The sequence below is a fragment of the Cuculus canorus genome, unplaced genomic scaffold (genome assembly GCF_017976375.1).
Source record: "Cuculus canorus isolate bCucCan1 unplaced genomic scaffold, bCucCan1.pri scaffold_63_arrow_ctg1, whole genome shotgun sequence".
In the NCBI taxonomy this organism is placed as follows: Eukaryota; Metazoa; Chordata; class Aves; order Cuculiformes; family Cuculidae; genus Cuculus; species Cuculus canorus.
The window spans coordinates 115,250-135,959 of record NW_026527844.1 but is presented as its reverse complement, the minus strand read 5'-3'; the positions used below and the strand labels follow the sequence as shown (position 1 = coordinate 135,959).

At 49.6% G+C, this 20,710-nt stretch overlaps 2 protein-coding genes and 1 pseudogene across 2 annotated transcripts; all 3 read right to left on the bottom strand.

Annotated features, from left to right (window-relative positions):
- Positions 1-1,171: 1,171 nt before the first annotated feature.
- Positions 1,172-3,214, bottom strand: LOC128850723 (cytochrome b-like; annotated as a pseudogene).
- A 4,368-nt stretch (positions 3,215-7,582) lies between these two features.
- Positions 7,583-8,500, bottom strand: LOC128850715 (olfactory receptor 14J1-like). The gene has a single exon (XM_054055700.1). The coding sequence runs from the start codon at positions 8,498-8,500 to the stop codon at positions 7,583-7,585; it is 918 nt and encodes a 305-aa protein (XP_053911675.1).
- A 7,333-nt stretch (positions 8,501-15,833) lies between these two features.
- On the bottom strand, positions 15,834-16,814 carry LOC128850718 (olfactory receptor 14J1-like). Its single transcript, XM_054055703.1, has one exon. The coding sequence runs from the start codon at positions 16,788-16,790 to the stop codon at positions 15,834-15,836; it is 957 nt and encodes a 318-aa protein (XP_053911678.1). The 5' UTR covers positions 16,791-16,814.
- Between the last annotated feature and the right edge of the window lie 3,896 nt (positions 16,815-20,710).

Below are 20,710 nucleotides of genomic sequence, written 5' to 3'. Positions count from 1 at the left end.
GATTTATGAATGTATGGAACATTTGATGTTTTGTATGATTTTCGAGAGGATTCGTGAAGTGAAATCGTGACAATTCATGAAAATTCTGCGTTCGTGCAGAGTATGATTTATTAATGTAACTCCAGCGGATGTGGAAAGCGAAAAATATGTGAATAGTAAGGATAAAATTTGTGATGGAGAAATGATAAAAATTTAGTCGAAAGTTCCTAGTGTTAGTCGAAAAGTCAGAGGAAAGGAAAAGTAAGAAATTATGCTCTGTGACCATGAATAGAATAGCACCATGAGGAGATCTTGCAAGATCATAGTAGTGAATGCTAACCAAAGTGCATCAGTGTTAAAATGATTCCCCGGACACACCAACCGTCTCATTCAGTAATTAATGAGAGTGACGAACAAGCCCGTGAGCCATTGTAGCCCACGTCTTAGATTGTATGCTCCTGCTCTAGCTACCATGGGCCACCCGTGAGGATTCCAGAAAAAAAACCAAACTAAAACCAACAGAAAAGAAACACCCGGATGCCGCGATTACGAGGGAGAGTGTACCTGAAATAGTATGAATGTATCTGTGAATAACAAGGTTAGAGGATTAATATGTGCTATGGCCCTGAAAAAGGAACCAGAGGCGCAAAAGAGCAAGTAGTGTGAGGGGTGTAGGGGGAATGAATGGGCCTGAAGCTCGTGTCTTAGGATCTGATATGCGGTGCAGTGCTGATTTCACATGAGGTGAACGATTAATAAATAACCTGGTTCTCTGGAAGCCTGCCCCGCGAGAGCGTTTGGCACCTTAGCCCGGCTACCATTAATATTATGTATAATCTGGCACTTATTGTATCCTTGGGATGGAATTTTAATGTATAACCTAACATATTATGGGTTTAGCACGTACATGGTAGGGATTATTGGGGAATATCTTAGGTAGACGTTCCTTGAAAGTAGGATGAGTTCTGTGAGATTAGAGTCCACTGTAAAGTTAATGTATATAGGACGTACATGTAATGTATTATGTGGTCAGGAATGGTATGTAATAGTACATGAATTATGGCTAAAATGCCCCTTGGGGGGTAAGGGGGGTGGAGGAGGTTGTGTATTGAAGGGAAAACTCTAAGAAGGGGTGTAGTCTTCAGTCTTTGGTTTACAAGACCAATGCTTTGTATAAACTATTAGAGTGTTATTAGTAGTTAAGTATTTTGTTTTCTAGTGTGGCAACAATTGGGAAGAGTATTAGGAGGACTGTAAAGTAGGTGAGGGAGGCTAGTTGGCCAATAATGATGAATGGCTGTTCTACCGGTTGGCTGCCGATTCATGTTAAAAGAAAGAGGTTAGTTACTAGGATTCAGAACAGGGCTCGTGATAGGGGGCGGAAGGTTATTGTTCGTTGTTTTGATTTGTGGAGGAATGGGGCTAGGAAAAGCACTAGGACAGAAGCTGCTAGGGCTAATACTCCTCCTAGTTTGTTTGGGATGGAGCGTAGGATGGCGTATGGGAATAGGAAGTATCATCCTGGTTTGATTTGTGGGGGTGTTACTAGTGGGTTGGCTGGGGAAACGTTTTCTGGGTCTCCTAGAAGGGTTGGTGAGAATAGGGCCAGGGTTGTTAGGAAGTGGAGTATTATGATAAACCCTATAAGGTCCTTTATAGAGAAGTAGGGGTGAAATGGAATTTTGTCACAGTTTGATGATAGTCCTAGGGGGTTGTTTGAGCCGGATTCGTGTAGGAAGGTGAGGTGGATTAAGGTTAGGCCCGCGATTGCGAATGGGAGGAGGAAGTGTAGGGCGAAGAAGCGAGTTAATGTGGGGTTGTCTACTGAGAAGCCTCCTCAAGCTCATTCTACGATGGATTGACCAATGTATGGGATAGAGGAGAATAGGTTGGTAATGACAGTGGAAGGTGCACAGCACCTTTGCCTGCAATCATGGCCTCCAATTCTCGGCCCTAACAAGTCCCTGGGGAGAACTATCCTCACTGAGACCAATCAATACTTCAAGATACTCTGAGTTCTGCTTTTAACTTCTTGAGATGTTTCTTCAGTTTCTTCTAAGGAGCTGAGGTTCAAGGACTCGTCAGCCAATCCACTCTGGGTCTCATTAAAATACAGAAAATCTTAATGATCTCTTTCTTCAAGTCTTGTACAGCTCTATGGAGTCATTTCCCATTGAGGATAAAGAAGATTTCAAAGTGAACCTAAGAAAAATATATCTCCATTTAAATTTTGTATTACCATACTTTTCATAATCATAGAATAGTTTGGGTTGAAGGGATCTTAAAGCCCATCCAGTTCCACCCCTTGCCATGGGCAGGGACACCTCCCACTGGACCAGGCTGCTCAAGGCCCCATCCAGCCTGGCCTTGGACACATACATGGAGGTGATATCAACAGCTTCCTTGGGCAACCTGGGTCACTGCCTCACAACCTTCTTTCTGAACAATTTCTGCCTAATGTTTAATGTAAATCTTCCCTCTTCCAATTTCTTTCTTGGCGATTCCCTTCAGGTACTGGACAGCTGTTATAAGGTCTCTGCTGAGGAATTTCCAGGAGAAGATCCATATTTCTTTGGAAGATGTCTTTTGAAAGGACATGGGATTAGTAGAGGTCTCTTGTGAGTGAGGACAAACAAGCGTCCTGCTGCCCAGGTCCTTTTCCTTGTGGCACTCCTCAGCCAGACAGGTCTCTGCCCAGGCTGCTCTATGGAAATGTTTTTTGACTGAGCTAGTAATAGTTTAATAGGTGAAAGAAAAGAGTTAGAACCCAAAATAATTGAATCCCAAAACCAATGCAAATGCTATCACTTGCCACCTCCCTCAAGCAGAATGACACCCCTCCAGTCTACCACCACTCTTCACCTTGAATGATAAAATTCTCCACTTCTTCCTTCTTCTGCCACACTTTTTATTACTGACTGTGGCATCTATAATATGGGATCTCCTTTTGCTCAGTCGGGGTCATCTCTCCTGCCTGTCTCCTCCTGACAACTTCTTGCCCACCCCCAGCCACTCACTGGGAGGGAGCAGAGTGAGCAACTCCTGATGCTGTGCAGAGGAGACAATCACTGCCCTCACTCTTCTGGCACCAGGACGATGCCACAGGACCCAAAGACTCTCACCTTTCGAAAGGGAAGTGGAGAAACTGGAGAGGGTCTGGAGGAGGTCTGCCAGGATGGAGTAAGGGGATCACAGCATGAGGTTTGAGGGCACCCTTGGCATTGACCAGCTCCATGAACACAGATATCAGTCATCTGTGATACATGGGGACATCCGCCTCCTTGTCCAGAGGAGAGGGATCCTTCTGCCAGTCTCTTGGCCCATCCCCAGTTTTACACTGGAAGCAGAACTGAAACACAATGACTTGGGTTCTTTCAGCTTAATTGCTAAAAGCAAGGGAGGTGGAGGCATCTCAGAGCTTCCAGTTTGCTGTGGAAGACTTAAGAGCTATGTGAAAGGAAGAGAGGAGAACAATTTAGAACAGTTTTGCCTTTAGATCATTTCACATTTGAAGGCTCAGCGTTCCGCATTCTATCACTGACAGCCTGAAACCTCACCTGCTTTTCTACATTGCCTCTCAGACCTGACCAAGTGATGAAAGAAAGGAAGAAGAGCATCCCTAGGCCTCTGTGAACCTCCTGGGTTCTGGCACTGGGGTGGCTTCGATGTCATTCCATTTTTAACCCCAGAAAGAACCAACCTTGGAAGTCACTTTGCAAGTCTGACTCAACAAGGCCCATGGAGAGGTCAGGCTGTGTCTGTGTCTGTGTCTGGAGACCCTCACACCTACAGCTCAGATCAAGTTGAAGATGTAAGTCAAACCTGGTCTCCTGGGCCATGGACAGAGGGGTGTCGCTGTTGAGACATGACACGGTGATGTGGAAGCAAGTTTCTTTATTGAAGTTACACGGCCGGCCCCCGCGCTTGATCTTACACGCGCCTCTTATACCCTTGATTAACACACGCGTCTCCGCATGATTGGATTAGCTTATACATAAACAATCTGTGAATGGATGGTACTACTTTCACGCACGGTCCTATATTGTCTGCCCACTTCCCGTCCCACGATCTCCTTCCGGGTACATTAAGCGGGGGTCCTCAGCCCACTGTGGACCCCCACAATTCCCCCTTTTTGTATTTGTGCTAAAGAAAATTGCCTGTTAAAGACTACCACGCTGAGTAAGATCGTAGGTGCATCTGAAAAGTATACAAACATTGACTTATACTCCGTTTCTATTGATCCTAACAGCTCTAACTTGTGGTTCCGGTATATGATTTATACTCCAGTTGTTATGGCAGTTCTTTGATGTTAGCAAGGGCTATCCATCACACTCATCTCCAGCTGTTTGATTCTCCACACGTGGCCTCCGTGGCTTATCCACAGCAGGGCGAACACAACGAGCAGGGTACCACCGAGGTCCTTCATCTGTGGAAACACAAGCATACCCTCGACCCCAAGTTAACAGCTTGCATGGGCCTGACCACTGACCACTTTGAAGGTCCTTCACTTGAACCTTCACTCCATCCGAGATAGCTGTGGTAGACTTCAAGGATTCAAAATGTCGAATCGTTGGGGGATTCTGATGTTCCTCATTGATAGTTAAGAAATTTAATACATGCATCACCTTGTTCAGCCTTGCGTCAGGTGATTCCCCAGACATTCCCATCTTTTGCTTTTGTAAAAGGCACTTAAGTGTACCATGGGCACATCCTACAAGTGCCTGACTGGTGGGGCAGTGAGGAACACCTGTAGCATGGCTGACACCCCAAGACTGTGAAAACGCTTTCACTCGCCCAGAAACATAAGTGGGACCGTTGTCAGTTTTAATTTGTCGAGGAACACCACAGGTGGCGAAGGCTTTTTGCCAATGCCCAATAGCATCTGTTGCTGTTTCTCCAGTATGTGCAGTAGCAATAATGACAGAAGAAAAGGTATCAATTGATACATGTACATACTTTTGTCGGCCAAATTCTGTAATATGAGTTATATCAGTTTGTCAAATTTGTAGGGCCTGTAAGCCTCTAGGATTTACTCCATAGCCTGTTGGAAAATGTTGGCCTTGACGATCGGGACATGAGGCAACAATAGATTGAGCTTCAGTAGTAGAAAGCTGAAACTGTCTCTTGAGTGCTCTGTAACCCTGGTGAAAAAAATTGATGAGAAGCAATTGCTTGTTGGATAATGTGTTCCATAGTTAATAATAGAAGCAATTGCATTGTTGCAGGGGAGCTGGGACCATACTGTGTAACAGTTTTTTGAAGTTCCTGTATTACTTTCCAGGTGTATGGTCTGTGCTCATCCATAATTCCCTGTCCTGGATCCCCCCAGACCACCGGGAATGCCATAGCTGTCTCAGGACTCGGGTCACATTCCTTTAAGGGTGCAGTTATTGCCTCGGACAATGTCCAATGTCCTTCTAGCATAGCCCGTTGTTTTACCTTTTGCCAAATTACACAGGGATCATACGGTCTCACAGTAACCTGTACCAGGGGTGAATCCCACATCTGAGGGGTTTGAGGTTTACCGGAGGAACCCCCAAAGGTTGGCTCGGCGTTAGCCTCAATCTTTCTGTTTTGAAGCAGCCGCCTCAGTGCCGCCCCCCCATCCCTCCCGCCATGGGATTGTCCCAATTATCCGGCTCATGTGGCAAAGGCAGGAGTACCAAGAGATTGTACGCTTCGGGCACCCCTCTCTCTTCAGGGGGCAGTGGAGGGGTGGACGGTGTTACGGGGTGAACCCACCATTAGCTTTGTTCATACATCGGACAAGCTGAGTCTGTTTCATCGTCTGACTCATCAACAAGAAAACTTTTTCACGATGACCGAGATGGTTTATTCTTTAGGTGTGTTACCAGATTTCTTGAATTTAGGTGTTGAAACTCAGATAGAGATGGAAAGTCTGGGTCAGCAGTTAATATAGAAAATTCCTCTTGCTCCGAGATTAAAACTCTTGGAGAATCGCTCGCTATATCACGTCGGGGTCACCAGATGTCGCTGTTGAGACACGACACAGGGCTGTGGAGGCAAGCTGCTTTATTGATGTTACATGGCCGCCCGGCTGGCTGCGTTACTGACCTTACACACACCTCTTATACCCTTTGTCAACACATGTGTCTCTGCATGATTGGATTAGCTTATGTACAAGCAATCTGTGACTGGATGGTACTTTCTCGCTTGGCCCTGTATCCTCTGCTCACTTCCTGTCCCGTGACCTCCATGTTCCGCAGGTGTTGTCTCCTTGTTTACCCCTCAGCCTTCCGGGTATGGTCAGCAGGAGTCCTCAGCCCGCTGTGGACCCCACAGATATCCTTTCCCAGCCCTGTTCCTGCTGCTGCTCTATCCCTCTACAGAGACAGAACTGACCTCATCATCCGCTTTACAGTCAGACATTTCCTACTGGATTCTGAGTTTCTGAGACACAAGGGATATCCTAACCCCCTACTCACCCATCACCTTCTTATGGCCCAGGACCTGAACAGATAAAAGTACACTTGCCCCACATCATGTGGAAGAGACACAGGGACCTTGGTTCATGGTGGGGCATCCAAGTGCTATACTGAGGTGATTTCCCATGTCTTGTTACTTGCAATGAGAAGAGGCTTCGAGGCCATATCTGTCACACAGATCTTCATGGAAACCGAAGAAATGGCTGTTGGTACGTAACCAGGTTCATCTCCCCTCACACGTGATGTGCGTACTCACATCTGAGCCATACAATGGACTCTGACCTACTCATTCAGTGTCCTCTCATGGAAGAATAAAGAACCTCTCCAAGCTGGGGTGAGAGGCCGGTGCTGGGAATGGGCTTGTGAGGGGCTACACCAGGATTGTTGCCCTGGGTCGGATTCCATGTGCTGTCCAATGCACGTGGGCACAGAGCAGACCCTGCTCTGCTGGTTCTTCAGGTCTCTTGCAGGGTGCCCGGCTGTAAGAGCACACTGCTGCTTGGTCCAGCCCCGCACACCAACACTCTTTAGCGGTGCACTGGTGTTTTCATCTCTGGGACAAATCCTTGGGTGAACTCCTGAAAGAAACTTTAGAACGAGCCCTAAGCCTTCAGGTGCTGTGCTGAGGAGATCTCCTCTATTTATGGAAAGGCTGTTGTGGAGGCATCTCTGTCACAAGTGCCCACTGCCTGTCCCTGCCTGCGGGCACAGCACTGCCACGCAGCACCGCTGTGACCAAGCTCAGAGCCCTCAGGCCTTACAGCAAGGCAAGGGGTGAGGAGGAGAGTGTGCAAGTGGAGAGAGAACAGCTCTGGGAGATCAAGCACTGGTGCCTGGCAGTGCTGCCGTGCCAGGACTCTTTCCCCTCAACCCATGGCCACAGGAACTGTCCCTGAAGCTCCAAAAAGGTCTTGAAGGAAAGACATCAGGAAAGAAAAGTCATTGGATATCCCTTTATTTTGTTGAAACACAGAGAGCACAGCTCCTCATTTACACAGCCAATCAATAAGAAAAGACGACAGTGAATTGAAAAAAGGATGACAATATATGTCAACAAAAAATCAACAAAAACAAATACAGAAGCCAGTCTGGGCCTTCCATGAGTTGCATGATAACTGCTATGCAGAAGATGATGAACAGTTCATTGCTGCAGAGAATCATCCAGATATCAGTTTCCACACTGCATCCTTGAGCTGCTGGTTCCTCAAGCTGTAGATGAGGGGGTTCAATGCTGGAGGCACCACCACATACAGAACTGACACCACCAGGTCCAGGGATGGTGAAGAAATGGAGAGGGGTTTCAGGTAGGCAAACCCTGCAGTGCTGATAAACAGGGAGACCACGGCCAGGTGAGGGAGGCACGTGGAAAAGGCTTTGTGCTGTCCCTGCTCCAAGGGGATCCTCAGCACAGCCCTGAAGATCTGCACATAGGACACCACAATGAAAATAAAACAGCCAAAAGCTAAACAGGCACCAAACACACTGAGCCCAGCTTCCCTGAGGTAGGAGTGTGAGCAGGAGAGCTTGAGGATGTGGGGGATTTCACAGAAGAACTGTTCCACAGCATTGCCCTGGCAGAGGGGCAGGGAAAATGTATTGGCCGTGTGCAGCAGAGCATTGAGAAACGCAGCGCCCCAGGCAGCTGCTGCCATGTGGACACAAGCTCTGCTGCCCAGGAGGGTCCCGTAGTGCAGGGGTTTGCAGATGGCAACGTAGCGGTCGTAGGACATGATGGTGAGAAGAGATAACTCTGCTGTGATGAAAAAGAGAAATGTAAAGAGCTGGGCAACACATCCTATGTATGAGATTGTCCTGGTGTCCCAGAGGGAATTGGCCATGGCTTTAGGGACAGTGGGGGAGATAGATCCCAAGTCAAGGAGTGAGAGGTTGAGGAGGAAGAAGTACATGGGGGTGTGGAGGTGGTGGTCGCAGACGATGGTGGTGATGATGAGGCCGTTGCCCAGGAGGGCAGCCAGGTAGATGCCCAGGAAGAGCCAGAAGTGCAAGAGCTGCAGCTCCCGTCTGTCTGCGAATGCCAGGAGGAGGAACTGGGTGATGGAGCTGCTGTTGGACATCTGCTGCCTCTGGATATGAAGCACTGAATATGAAGAAAAAGATAGTGACGAGTTAGGGGTAGGGGTGACGTGTCTAAGAAATATCAAAGCCATTTCTCACTCTCCACTGCTTTTTCTTTCCCAGGAGATCATTCAGCTCTGAGCCTGGAGCCCTGCTTGGTGCCGGATGAATGTGCCGGGAGGAGCAGGGCCTCTGCCTGCTGGCTGCGAGGAGTCAGCCCTGCTCTGCAGCAGGGGGTCATGGGGATGGTGTGGGCAGCTCCAGTTTTCTAATTTTCCAGTTAAAACTGCTCCACAGTCTCCAACGTGTTCCATAAGAAGACCTTTTTTTTTTACAGTTTTCTCCCATCTTGGCTGGAGGTTTTCATGGATGTCAGAAACCCACAGAATTTCTGTTGCATTCAGGGACAACAAAGCAATTCCTGCAAAGTGAGAGCATTGCCTGTGACTCAGTGCAGAGGGAGGGGAGCTGCTCTGTCCCTCGCTCTTGTTCCCAGCTGCCCTGGGCTTGCACCTTCCTGAGATGAAGGGGGATCACATTCCCATGGCATCCTGAGAAGCCACTGCTGAAAGCAGAGGGATCCACCTCACACCACTCAGTGTCTCCCCCTTTCCTAAGGTCTCAGCCCCTGCTGTCAGCCCAGGACACACACGGCTCATTTCACAAACCCAGCAGCATTTCCTTGGCTGTAGCTTCTCTGCGCTTCTCCACAGGGCTTTCAGGTAACACCAAGATGTGAGAGGACAGGTTTGCATTGTGGAGGGAAGCTCACAGCTTGGAAGGACACCTAAGGAGAAAGCCAAGTGTCATTTGATGGCATTTGATGAAGGGAGATTGAGCTCCTTCCCCAGCACCACTGACTGCATTGCCCACAGCCTCACAGCTCAGAGCAAAGCTGGGACACGGGTTCCCATGGACACAACTGCAGGAAAGGAGCCACCAGGGCAGTGGGTGGCTCTGCAGCTGCAACTCCCATCCCCAGAGAGCCTGAGAGAGAGAATGATAGAACAGCAAGAACAGAGACAAGGGGAGAAACAGGGAGAAAGAGAGTGAGTGTCTGTCTGTGAGAGGCCAGGGCAGAGGCAGCCGGGCACACAGACAGCGTTCCCCTTCCCCAGCTGTGCTCACCCCCTCCCAGACACCAACCTTGCCGGGCAGTTGCTCTCAGCCCCTGGGCTCTGGAGAGGGCACTGGAGCTGTGGCTGCAGAGGAGGGGGTTCAGCCCTGGAGCCCAGAGCCCTGAGGCTTTGCGTCTAAAGCTTTGTGCACCCACCTTGGCCCCAGAGGAACCTGCCTGTTTGCAGAGCACTGCCTGGGCATGAGTTCCTCTTTGGAGGTTGAGAAGGACAGGTCAGAACAACCCTGATGGGTCCGGCAGAGGTGGTGCTGTCCATAGGCAGAGAATTCCTCAAGGCGCTTTACCAGATTCTTGGTCACCCACTGACCACTGAGAGCTGCAGTTCCGGAATCACGGTGACATCTTCAAAACTGAGTGCTCCATTTCTACTTCTGCTTCCCTTTCCCCCTTCCTACTTTCCTGGAATAGGAAAGCGCAAACACAATCTCATGTAAGTTCCTTACCTCTATAGCAATCCCTGCCTTGACCTTCTTCTTGAGACTTTCTTTTGGGAATATTCTAGGGGTGACCCAGAGCTGGGAGCAGCCCTGACCCATGCAGCAGCCTCTCAGAAGCACAGGGACCCTGCCTTGTTCAGAGTTTCTCCTTCCACTCACAGCTTCTTCCCACCCCACCATGATCTGCTCTCCTGACAGTCTGAGTGCTGACAGTGGAAGGTGCAGAGTCTCTGTCCCAGCACACTGGGACACAGGGCCCCTCTTTGGAAGGACAGCCCATGGAAACCACCAGTGCAGATTAACCTTTACACCCCCACAACCATGAGCAGAAGGGAGCATTTGTGTTCTGTCCCTCTGATGGTTCAGTGCAAAGTCCCTGATCTGCAGCACATCCTCCTCCTCTGCTGCAGAGAAAGTGAGGGTTGTACTTACAGATACCGAAAGCTGTGGGATGTGCCCCCTTCAGAAGACCCTTCCAGGAATCAAAGCTGCACTGCCTTGCCCTAAGACATGCAAAGATTCCTCCCTCAGGGAGCTCTCAGCATCCTCCCACCCCACCCTGCCTTTTTCCTCTCTCTGCCTCCCTCCTCTGCCCTCACTGCCTGCAGGCAGTGCCCTCAGCCCTGATGGGCTCTGCAGAGGAGCTGCTCCTGCCCAGAGATGGCTCTTTGTAGCGCTGCCCCCTTGCCAGGAGCTCCCTCCCTGCCAGGAGCCCAGCCCAGCTCAGCAGCAGAGGAGCAGCCCAAGGCAGCCCTTTCTCTGCCCCCTCGGGGCTCCCTCCAGGTGTCCCTGGGGCTCCAGGGGAACCTGCTGAGAAACAGCCTGAAGCCATCCCTGATGTTCCCTCCCTCAGCTGACAGAGACACTTCTGTCCTGCACTGTCATTGTGTTACTTGGGCAGGAGAATCACTGGGTAGATGGGCAAGAGGGGGTTGTGCCACCAGGAAGGTGACAGGGAATGATCTCATTTCCCCAAACTGTCAGAATGGAAAGGGAAAGGGATGTAAGGAAAACAGGTGCAAGTCCCATGTGGTCACTGCCAGAAATGATGGGGCTGGGGAGGTGAGGAGCAAGGCTGTCCATGCAGGGTCAGACCTCAAGGGATGCTTCTCCACACTGCCCAGACCTCTTGAGGTGACACTCGGCATCAATGCCCATTGGAGAATGCATCTGTCATCTCTGAACTGAAAAAGAGGGAAATATAAACCTTAAACTAAACATCTTTTTTCTTTGCTGCACCTTGAAATCTTCCTCTTTAACCACACTGGGAAATGACTCCAAGGAGCTGTGCAAGGCTTGAAGACCTGAAGAAAACTCCTGGAGAAGAAAGAGCTCGTTAAGGCTTTCTGCATTTTAATGAGACCCAGAGTGGATTTGCTGATGAATCCTTGAACCTCAGCTCCTTAGAGGAGAATGAAGAAGCATCTCAAGAAGTCAAAAGCAGAACTCAGAGTACCTTGAAGTATTAATTGGTCTGAGTGAGGATTGTTCCTGACAAAGCCTCCCCAGGGACTCGTTAGGTCTCATAATTGGAGGCCATGATTGCAGGCAGGCAAAGGCACTGTGCAGGCAGCTGTGATGCTGAGGAAAGCCTGGGTTTGCTTGGAGAAGCAGAAAGGCCAAGCCCTGACCCCCAGTCACTGGGCAGGCAGATCTGGCTTTGACCACAATGACACCAGTGCCGTGAACATTCCCACTTGCCTGAATCAAACTGGGCGCAGTTGTTCCATTTAGTTCTAAACACAGGACTCCAGAGTTCTGTGAGACATCAAGGCTCTCACACAGCTCCATGGAGTTGTACAAGGGTTGGGTCATAGATGGGCAGGGTCATAAAGTGCTCGGTCATAGAAGAGTGACAGAAAACATTGATGTGAGAAGTCAGGTCAGAGAAGAGTCCAGTCTTAGAAGGGTGATAGAGGAGTTCCATTTTAGAAGGTTCATAGAAGTGTTTGATCATACAGTTCTCATAGCAATGTTGGGTCATAGAAGTCTCAAGTTGTGGAGGGTTCAGGTCACAAAGTGGTGCTAAGAAGAGTCAAGTCACAGAAGCTGATTTTGTTGAATTTTAGAAGAGTTTGATCAGAGAACGCTCATAGAAGGATGAGTTCAGAGAAAGGTCAGGTCATAGATGAGTCATAGAAGAATCATAGAAGAATCAGGTCCTGAGGGATCATAAAATAATTGGACCATAGTGTTATAAAAAAGTGAGGCCATGGAAAAGTCAGGTAACATGTGTGTCCGGTCATGTAACGGTTGGTCATAGAAGGGTTTGGTCATAGAATATTTGGACCAGAGAGGACCTGGGTCATAGAAAGCCGTAGAAGGTTCAGAGTAGAGTTGGGTCATAGAAAGCTTGCTTGAAAGAAGGCTTTGGTTTTAGAGAGTTGGTTCACAGAAGAGTTGAGTCATCGAAATGTCATGTCATAGAGGTGTCAGGTCATAGAAGGCTTCAGTCACAGAAGAGTTGGGCCATGGAAGAAGCGTCTCATACAACAGTCGGGTCATAAAGGACTTACACAAGAGTCAGATCACAGAGGGTCTGGTCATAGAAGGGTCAGTTAATAGCAGGGTTTTGTTCATAGACCAGTTGGGTCATGGAAGGGTTGGGTCGCAGAAGAGTTGGGTCCTACAAGAGTCTGGTCACGGCTGTGTCTGATCATTGAAGAGTTGCAGCATAGATGATTTGTGTCACAGTAGAGTCAGGTCACAGGAGAATCATAGAAGTCTTGGGTCATAGAAAGTCACACTACAGAAGAGTCAGAGAATAGTCAGGTCAAAGAAGGTCAGAGAAAGATTGGGTCATAGAGGGCTGGAGTCATAGAGGGCCTGGTCATATGAGAGGTGGGTCATGGAAGAGTCGATTCACACAGCAGTAATAGAAGAGTTCAGTCATACAAAGTTCATATAAGAGTTCAGTTATAGTTTATGCGGGTCATGGAGGAGTCAAGACATGGAAGTCAGGTCATAGAAAGCCGTAGAAGGATCAGAGAAGAGTTGGGTCAGAGAAGGCTTGGTTCACAGAAGGCTCAGGTTTTAGGAGAGTTGGGTCATAGAAGGCACAGATCATAGAGGATTCGGGTCATAGAAGAGTCATGGAAGAGTGGGTTGATAGAAGAGGCAGGTCATAGAGGAGTTCAGTCATGGAAGGTATACACAATGTCAGGTTATAGAAGAGTTGTTTACAGAAGAGTTCAATCATAGAAGGTTTATAGAAGATTCAGGTGAGGTAAGGGTCATAGAAGAGTTGGGTCATAAAAGAGTCACAGAAGGGTCATGTAACAGTCAGGTCATACAAGGGGTCATCTGGTCATAGATGGGTTGAATCAGAGAAGAGGTGGCTCGTATAGGAGTTGGGTCATGGGGGAATCAGAGGAGAGCTGGGTCACAGAAGAGCTCGGTCATTGAAGAGTTGGATCATAGTAGTATTGGGTCATAAAAGGATGGTGAGACATAACGTGAGCAAGGAAAATCCAGTCCCCTTCTCTTTCTGACATCCACAAATGGGATCTGAGTGGACAAGGTCTGGGATTCAGCCTTTAGTTTCCTTGCTCATCCATTGGCCATTTCTGAAAAGCACATGAAATGCTGTTTCTTCTTTAACTGTTCCTGAAACAGCAAACACTCATCATGGGGCCCTTCAACTGCCTTTCAAGTTGAGACTGACTCAAAGTCTGGACCCTTACTAAGCTTGGAAGATGCTCTCCGTGTAGACCATCTGTCCTGAGGACTGTGACCATGGCACAGCTCTGTGTCCCACAGGAACGGCTCCAGCTCCTCCTGCCTGTCCTCCTGGCTGAGGGCATTGCTGCCCATGGGGGCTGAAGCCCTGCAGCTGTGGCACCAGGCAAGCTCATCCCTGCCATCGGGAAACATGAGACCAAGTGCCCAAAACCCCGTGTGTGCAAAGGCTTTACTTAGAGCAGAGATATGTCAAGGACAGAAGAGAGCTGAATGTCTTTCCAGCCCCAGGTCTAAAGATCCAGGCTGAAATGCCAGAATTCTTCAATGGAACACATCCTCCAGCTTGGAGAAATGAGATCATTCCCTGTCATCTGCCTAGGGTCGTTTTTAATGACGAGGCAGAAAAAAAGTGATCCTTATGCCCAGCTATTTTTTTAAGAGGAACAATAACACTGCATTCAAGCACAGAAGAGTTTGAGTTTGAAGAGAGCTCTGAGCATCCTCTTCTCTCACTCCCCTGCTCAAGGCAGGCTGAACCAGATGAAGGTGGTCAAGGCCTCCACCCAGCTTTGCATCATCCACAAAGCAGCTGAAAGTGTGCTCCATCACATCATACAGGGTGGTAATGAAGACACTTGACAGTGCTGACTGAGTGCTGGTCACTGGGGGATGGCACAAATAACTGGCTGCATGGAGACTTGGTACCACTGATGACATTTGGGCTTGGTCCTTCAGCCAACTTCCCACACAGCGTCCACTTCTTCAGCCCAGACACCTCGACTCTGTCTGTAAGGACACCACAGGAGGCCATGTCTAAGGCCTTACAATATTCCATGTGCACAACATGCCCTTTCCCTGCCTATTTTGCATCAGCAACAGCTTTCTTGTCCTTCAAGGGCCTGGAAATGGCTGCAGGACTTGTGCCATCCCCTTTCACAGGGTAGAGGGTAGACTGACCTGCCTGTAATTCTCCCAATTCTTGTTGCTGCTTTTTCTGAAGATGGGTTTGACATCGGCCTTTTCCAAGGATCCCAGAAGCTCTCTGATTGCTCTAACACCTCTGAGAGCACAGTCCAGGCTCATGGGCAAGGGTGACGTAGCAGACAGGAACGCTTGCACTGAGCCTGTCCAAGGCAGCTGAGATGGATCTGCCTGGGACAGTGGGGTTTGTTCCTGGAGTCGCACACAGAAATGTCAGGGTTCTGTCAGGAGTCCACATCTGAGGTGGCCTCATGGAGTCCTTATGCACCCAAGGATGTTCACTGAGCTTTTCCCTTTTACACATAAAGGCAAGAGTGACAGAGTTTCTCTGGACTCCCAGAGAATCAGATGCACCTCAGACCTGTGCTGTATCCCACCACTCTTTATTTGTCTGAGATGCCTCATGTCATGAGGAATGGACACAGGGATCTCAGTTTAAGGAGGCACATCTCAGTGCTGCCTTCAGGCACTTACTCTTGGGATGTTGCTTTCAACATGAAGTGACATTGAGACACTTTCTGTCCCTCAGACCTTCATGGAACCCAAGGAAGGGCTGATTGTGTTTGCATGAGTTCATCTCACCTCATACACAATGATGTTCACACTCACATCTCAACTGTACAGTGTGAACATGGACTCTGACCTATTCGTTCTGTGTCCTTCCATGGAGAGACAAAGAATATCTCCAGGCTGGGGCGACAGGCCAGTGCTGGGAATGGTGGTTGTGAGGGGCTGCTCCACGACGATTACCCTCGGGCAGATTTCCGAGAGTGTCCAACGCACACAGGCACAGAGCAGACCCCGCTCTACCCATGGAAGAGACCTGGTTGGGTGAGGCCAGTGCTATTTGCCCCAACCCCACACACCCACGCTGCATGTAAGAAAAAAGAATGGTCATAGGAAAATCAAACCAGTAACTGCAGGTGCTTTATTTGGTTTAAACGGAGAGGAAAATCAGCTCCTTAGTTGTAGAGCTCATTCAGACAAAAACAGTAAACAATGAAAGAGAAATCACATCATAATAAATGAAAAAACCCACCAGCAACAAAATATACAGAAGACAGAGTGAGTCTGCCACAAGTTGCATGATAAAGGCTATGCAGAGCATGATGAGCAATTTTTTGCTTCAGGGACCCATCCAGATATCAGTTTCCACACTGCATCCTTGAGCTGCTGGTTCCTCAGGCTGTAGATGAGGGGGTTCAGTGCTGGAGGCACCACTGAGTACAGAACTGACACCACAAGGTCCAGGGATGGAGAGGAGATGGAGGGGGGCTTCAGGTAGGCAAACCCTGCAGTGCTGATAAATAGGGAGACCACGGCCAGGTGAGGGAGGCACGTGGAAAAGGCTTTGTGCCGTCCCTGCTCAGAGGGGATCCTCAGCACAGCCCTGAAGATCTGCACATAGGACACCACAATGAAAACAAAACAGCCAAAAGCTAAGCAGAGAGCAAACACACTGATCCCAGCTTCCCTGAGGTAGGAGTGTGAGCAGGAGAGCTTGAGGATCTGGGGGATTTCACAGAAGAACTGTTCCACAGCATTGCCCTGGCAGAGGGGCAGAGAAAATGTATTGGCCGTGTGCAGCAGAGCAGTGAGAAACGCAGCGCCCCAGGCAGCTGCTGCCATGTGGACACAAGCTCTGCTGCCCAGGAGGGTCCCGTAGTGCAGGGGTTTGCAGATGGCAACGTAGCGGTCGTAGGACATGATGGTGAGAAGAGAATATTCTGCTGAAATGAAAAACAGAAAGAGAAAGTCTTGGGCAACACATCCTGCATGGGAGATGGCCCTGGTGTCCCAGAGAGAATTGCCCATGGATTTGGGGAGAGTGGTGGAGATGGAGCCCAGGTCAAGAATAGAGAGGTTGAGGAGGAAGAAGTACATGGGAGTGTGGAGGTGGTGGTCACAGGTGATGGTGGTGATGATGAGGCCATTTCCCAGGAGAGCAGCCAGGTAGATGCCCAGGAAGAGCCAGAAGTGCAAGAGCTGCAGCTCCCGTGTGTCTGCGAATGCCAGGAGGAGGAACTGGGTGATGGAGCTGCTGTTGGACATCTGCTGCTTCTCGATGTGAAGCACTGAACATGAAGAAAAAGATAGTGACAAATCCATTTAAAACAATGCACACAGCCTCAGTGTTGTAATTTCCCAGTTAAAACTTCTCTACAGTCTCCAACATGAAAGAGAGAGAGAGAAAGGTTTTACAGCGCTCTGTCACCTTGACTGGAGATTTTCATGGATGTCAGAAAGCCTGAGAGTTTCTTTTGCATTCAGGGACAACAAGGGAATTCCTGGGAGGCGAGGGCATTGCCTGTGGCTCAGTGCAGAGGGAGGGGAGCTGCTCTGTCCCTCGCTCTTGTTCCCAGCTGACCTGGGCTTGCACCTTCCTGAGATGAAGGGGGATCACATTCCCATGGCATCCTGAGAAGCCACTGCTGAGAGCAGAGGGATCCACCTCACACCACTCAGTGTCTCCCCCTTTCCTAAGGTCTCAGCCCCTGCTGTCAGCCCAGGACACACACGGCTCATTTCACAAACCCAGCAGCATTTCCTTGGCTGTAGCTTCTCTGCACTTCTCCACAGGGCTTTCAGGTAACACCAAGATGTGACAGGACAGGTTTGCATTCTGGAGGGAAGCTCACAGCTTGGAAGGACACCTAAGGAGAAAGCCAAGTGTCATTTGATGGCATTTGATGAATGGAGATGGAGCTCCTTCCCCAGCCCCACTGACTGCATTGCCCGCAGCCTCACAGCTCAGAGCAAAGCTGGGACACGGGTTCCCATGGACACAACTGCAGGAAAGGAGCCACCAGGGCAGTGGGTGACTCTGCAGCTGCAAATCCCATCCCCAGAGAGCCTGGCAGCGAGAATGAGAGAACAGCAAGAACAGAGACAAGGGGAGAAACAGGGAGAAAGAGAGTGATTCCACTTTCAGCCCAGGACACAGACGGATCATTTCACAAACCCAACAGCATTTCCTTGACTGGAGCGCCTCTCTGCTTTTGCACAGATACTCAGGAAATACAAAGATGCGATAGGGAAGGTTTGCATCCTGAAGGGCTGCTCAGTGCTTGGGAGGAAACCTCAAGGAAAGCCAAGTGTCCTAATGATGATATCTCATTAGTGAAAAGTCTGTTAATTCCTCAGGAATGCACTGCTCACAGCCCCAGAGAAGATCAGTGCCTGACTCTGCAACTCCCATCCCCAGAGAGCCTGGCAGGGAGAATGAGAGAAAAGTACAGGGACGGGGGAGAAACAGAGAAACAGACTGAGCTTCTGTCTGTGAGAGGCCAGGGCAGAGGCAGCCGGGCACACAGACAGCGTTCCCCTTCCCCAGCTGTGCTCACCCCCTCCCAGACACCAACCTTGCCGGGCAGTTGCTCTCAGCCCCTGGGCTCTGGAGAGGGCACTGGAGCTGTGGCTGCAGAGGAGGGGGTTCAGCCCTGGAGCCCAGAGCCCTGAGGGCAGAGGCTTTGCTGGGTGGGAGAGGAGGCAGGGGGCTTGCTCAGAGGAAGGGGCTGCCCTGGAGGGGATCACACAGAGCTCTCTGAATTGTCCCCCACACAACTACTCTGTATTAATTCTCCTCTCATTCTGTGATCCAATGTCTTCTGCTGAAGATTTTCCGCCTGGGATGTGTTTCTCTATCCCATGTCTTTCCCTGTCAGTGCTCGCAGATCCCATCTGACCCTCTCTGCTCTCCCTCTGTCTCTACACAAACCTGCCTGTTTGTCGGGTAAAGCTGAGCACAGGTTCTTGTTTATTAGCGAAAAGGACAGGACGGACTGAGCCTGGTGGGTCCAGCAGAGGTGATGCTGGTTGTGTCCATAGGCAGAGGAGAAGCTGGAGACACTTGTGGAGGCTCCTATTAGATGTACTGAGCAGTCAAGGATACAGCACAGGAGTCTCATGATTAGTTCATGCGTTTGTTAATTGTTGCATTTCTCCCCATAACTCCATAAAAGTAGAAAACTGAAAACACAGCCTCAGCAAAGTTCCTTATCTTTAATAGAATCCTGCCCTTATCTTCCCCTTGAAATGTCTTCTTAGAAATATCCTGGGGTGATTTGGAGCTGTGAGCAGCCCTGACTCACACAGCACCTCTTGAAAGCAGAAAGACCCTCTCCTGACAGGAGGTGCCTCTTCCCCCACAGCTTCTCTCTGTCCCACCATGGGGAGATCCCTGGGCAGGATGAGCACTGACCCTGGTTTCTCTCTCTAATAGAGACACTGCAAGAGCCCTCCTGACAGATCCCACAGGCTGTGGCTGTGCCGGCTTTAGGAGATCCCTCCAGGAACCACACCTGCATTGTCCTGCACACAGAGACTCACCTTGAGAAGGGCTGTGAAGATCTTTCTCCAAATGAAGACTCCTCTTTCCTCCCACCCCACTCTGCCTTTCCCCTCTCTCTGCCCCCTCCTCTCCCCTCGCTGCCTGCAGGCAGTGCCCTCAGCCCTGATGGGCTTTGCAGAGGAGCTGCTCCTGCCCAGAGATGGCTCTTTGTAGCGCTGCCCCCTTGCCAGGAGCTCCCTCCATGCCAGGAGCCCAGCCCAGCTCAGCAGCAGAGGAGCAGCCCAAGGCAGCCCTTGCTCTGCCCCCTCGGGGCTCCCTCGAGGTGTCCCTGGGGCTCCAGGGGAACCTGCTGAGAAACAGCCTGAAGCCATCCCTGATGTTCCCTCCCTCAGCTGACAGAGACACTTCTGTCCCACACTGTCATTGTTCCTGTTTGAAAAAGAGCTGGACAGGAGAATCACTTTATTTTCTCTCACATTTGGACAGGACACCAGGAAAGTGAACAGGGAACAATCACTGGTTTTCTAGGTTGGGAGGATCTGTTCCATTGAGTGAATTCAGGCATTTCATCCTGGGTCCTTTCAATCTGGGCCTTGAAAGACACTCAGCTCTCTTCTGTCCCAGCCATGTCTCTGCTCGAAGCAAAGCCTTTTCACACACGGGGTCTTGGGCGCTTGGTCCCAGCTTTCCTGATGGCAGGGATGAGCTTTCCTGGTGCCACAGCTGCAGGGCTTCAGCCCCAATGAGCAGCAATGCCCTCAGCCAGGGGCACAGGCAGGAGGAGATGGAGCTGTTAGTGCTGCTGACAGAGCTGTTGATGCTTCAGGAACCACTAAAGAAGAAACAGATACTGAGTGGCCACTGCTGCATTTAATAAGGGACAGTGGTGAGATTCCCTGTCTTCTCCTGTCCTCCACCTTTCCCAGCAAGGTCTCCCAGGCCTCTGGGACTCAGAGCAGGACTCTGGAAGAGATCAGTGAATAGTGGATGGGGGATCAGGTTAGGAATCACTTGAGCAACCACAATCCTTCCCTGTGTATGGGACATTATGGCCACTCTCCATCATCTTCCAAAGGTCATGGAGACTGGGAGAACTCCCTGCCCACTGGCACCACTCCTACATTGCATGTCCTTTTCGCAAATGGCCAGAAGATGAGCAGGAGAGATGTCTGAAAGAGAAGGGAAGTGGATTTCCCATGGGCAGATTATGTCTCACCATCCTCCTATTACCCAACTCTTCTTTGACATGGCCCTTTTATGACCCAACACTTCTATGACCTCACTCCTCCATGACCAGACACTTACATGAGCCGCCCCTTCTATGCCCCAGTCCTTCTGTGACCACAGACTTTTATGATCTCACTCCTCTAACAGCTCTTTTATGACCTGATGCTTATATGCCCTTCTATGACACTTTTATGTCTCGAATCTTTTGTTTCCTGATTCTTCTATGATCCTTCTGTGACACAAAGTTTCTATGGAAGTTTTAAGACCATACCCTACCATAAATGACACTACTCTGTCCCTTCTATGACCTGACCTTTCTGTGACCCAACTCTTCTTGGATCTCACTTTTCTGTAACACAACACTTCTAAAACTTGACCCATCTATAATCCGAACTTTCTATGACCCAACCCTTCTCTTACTCTTCTGTGGCTTTTTAGGGCCTGATCCTCTATG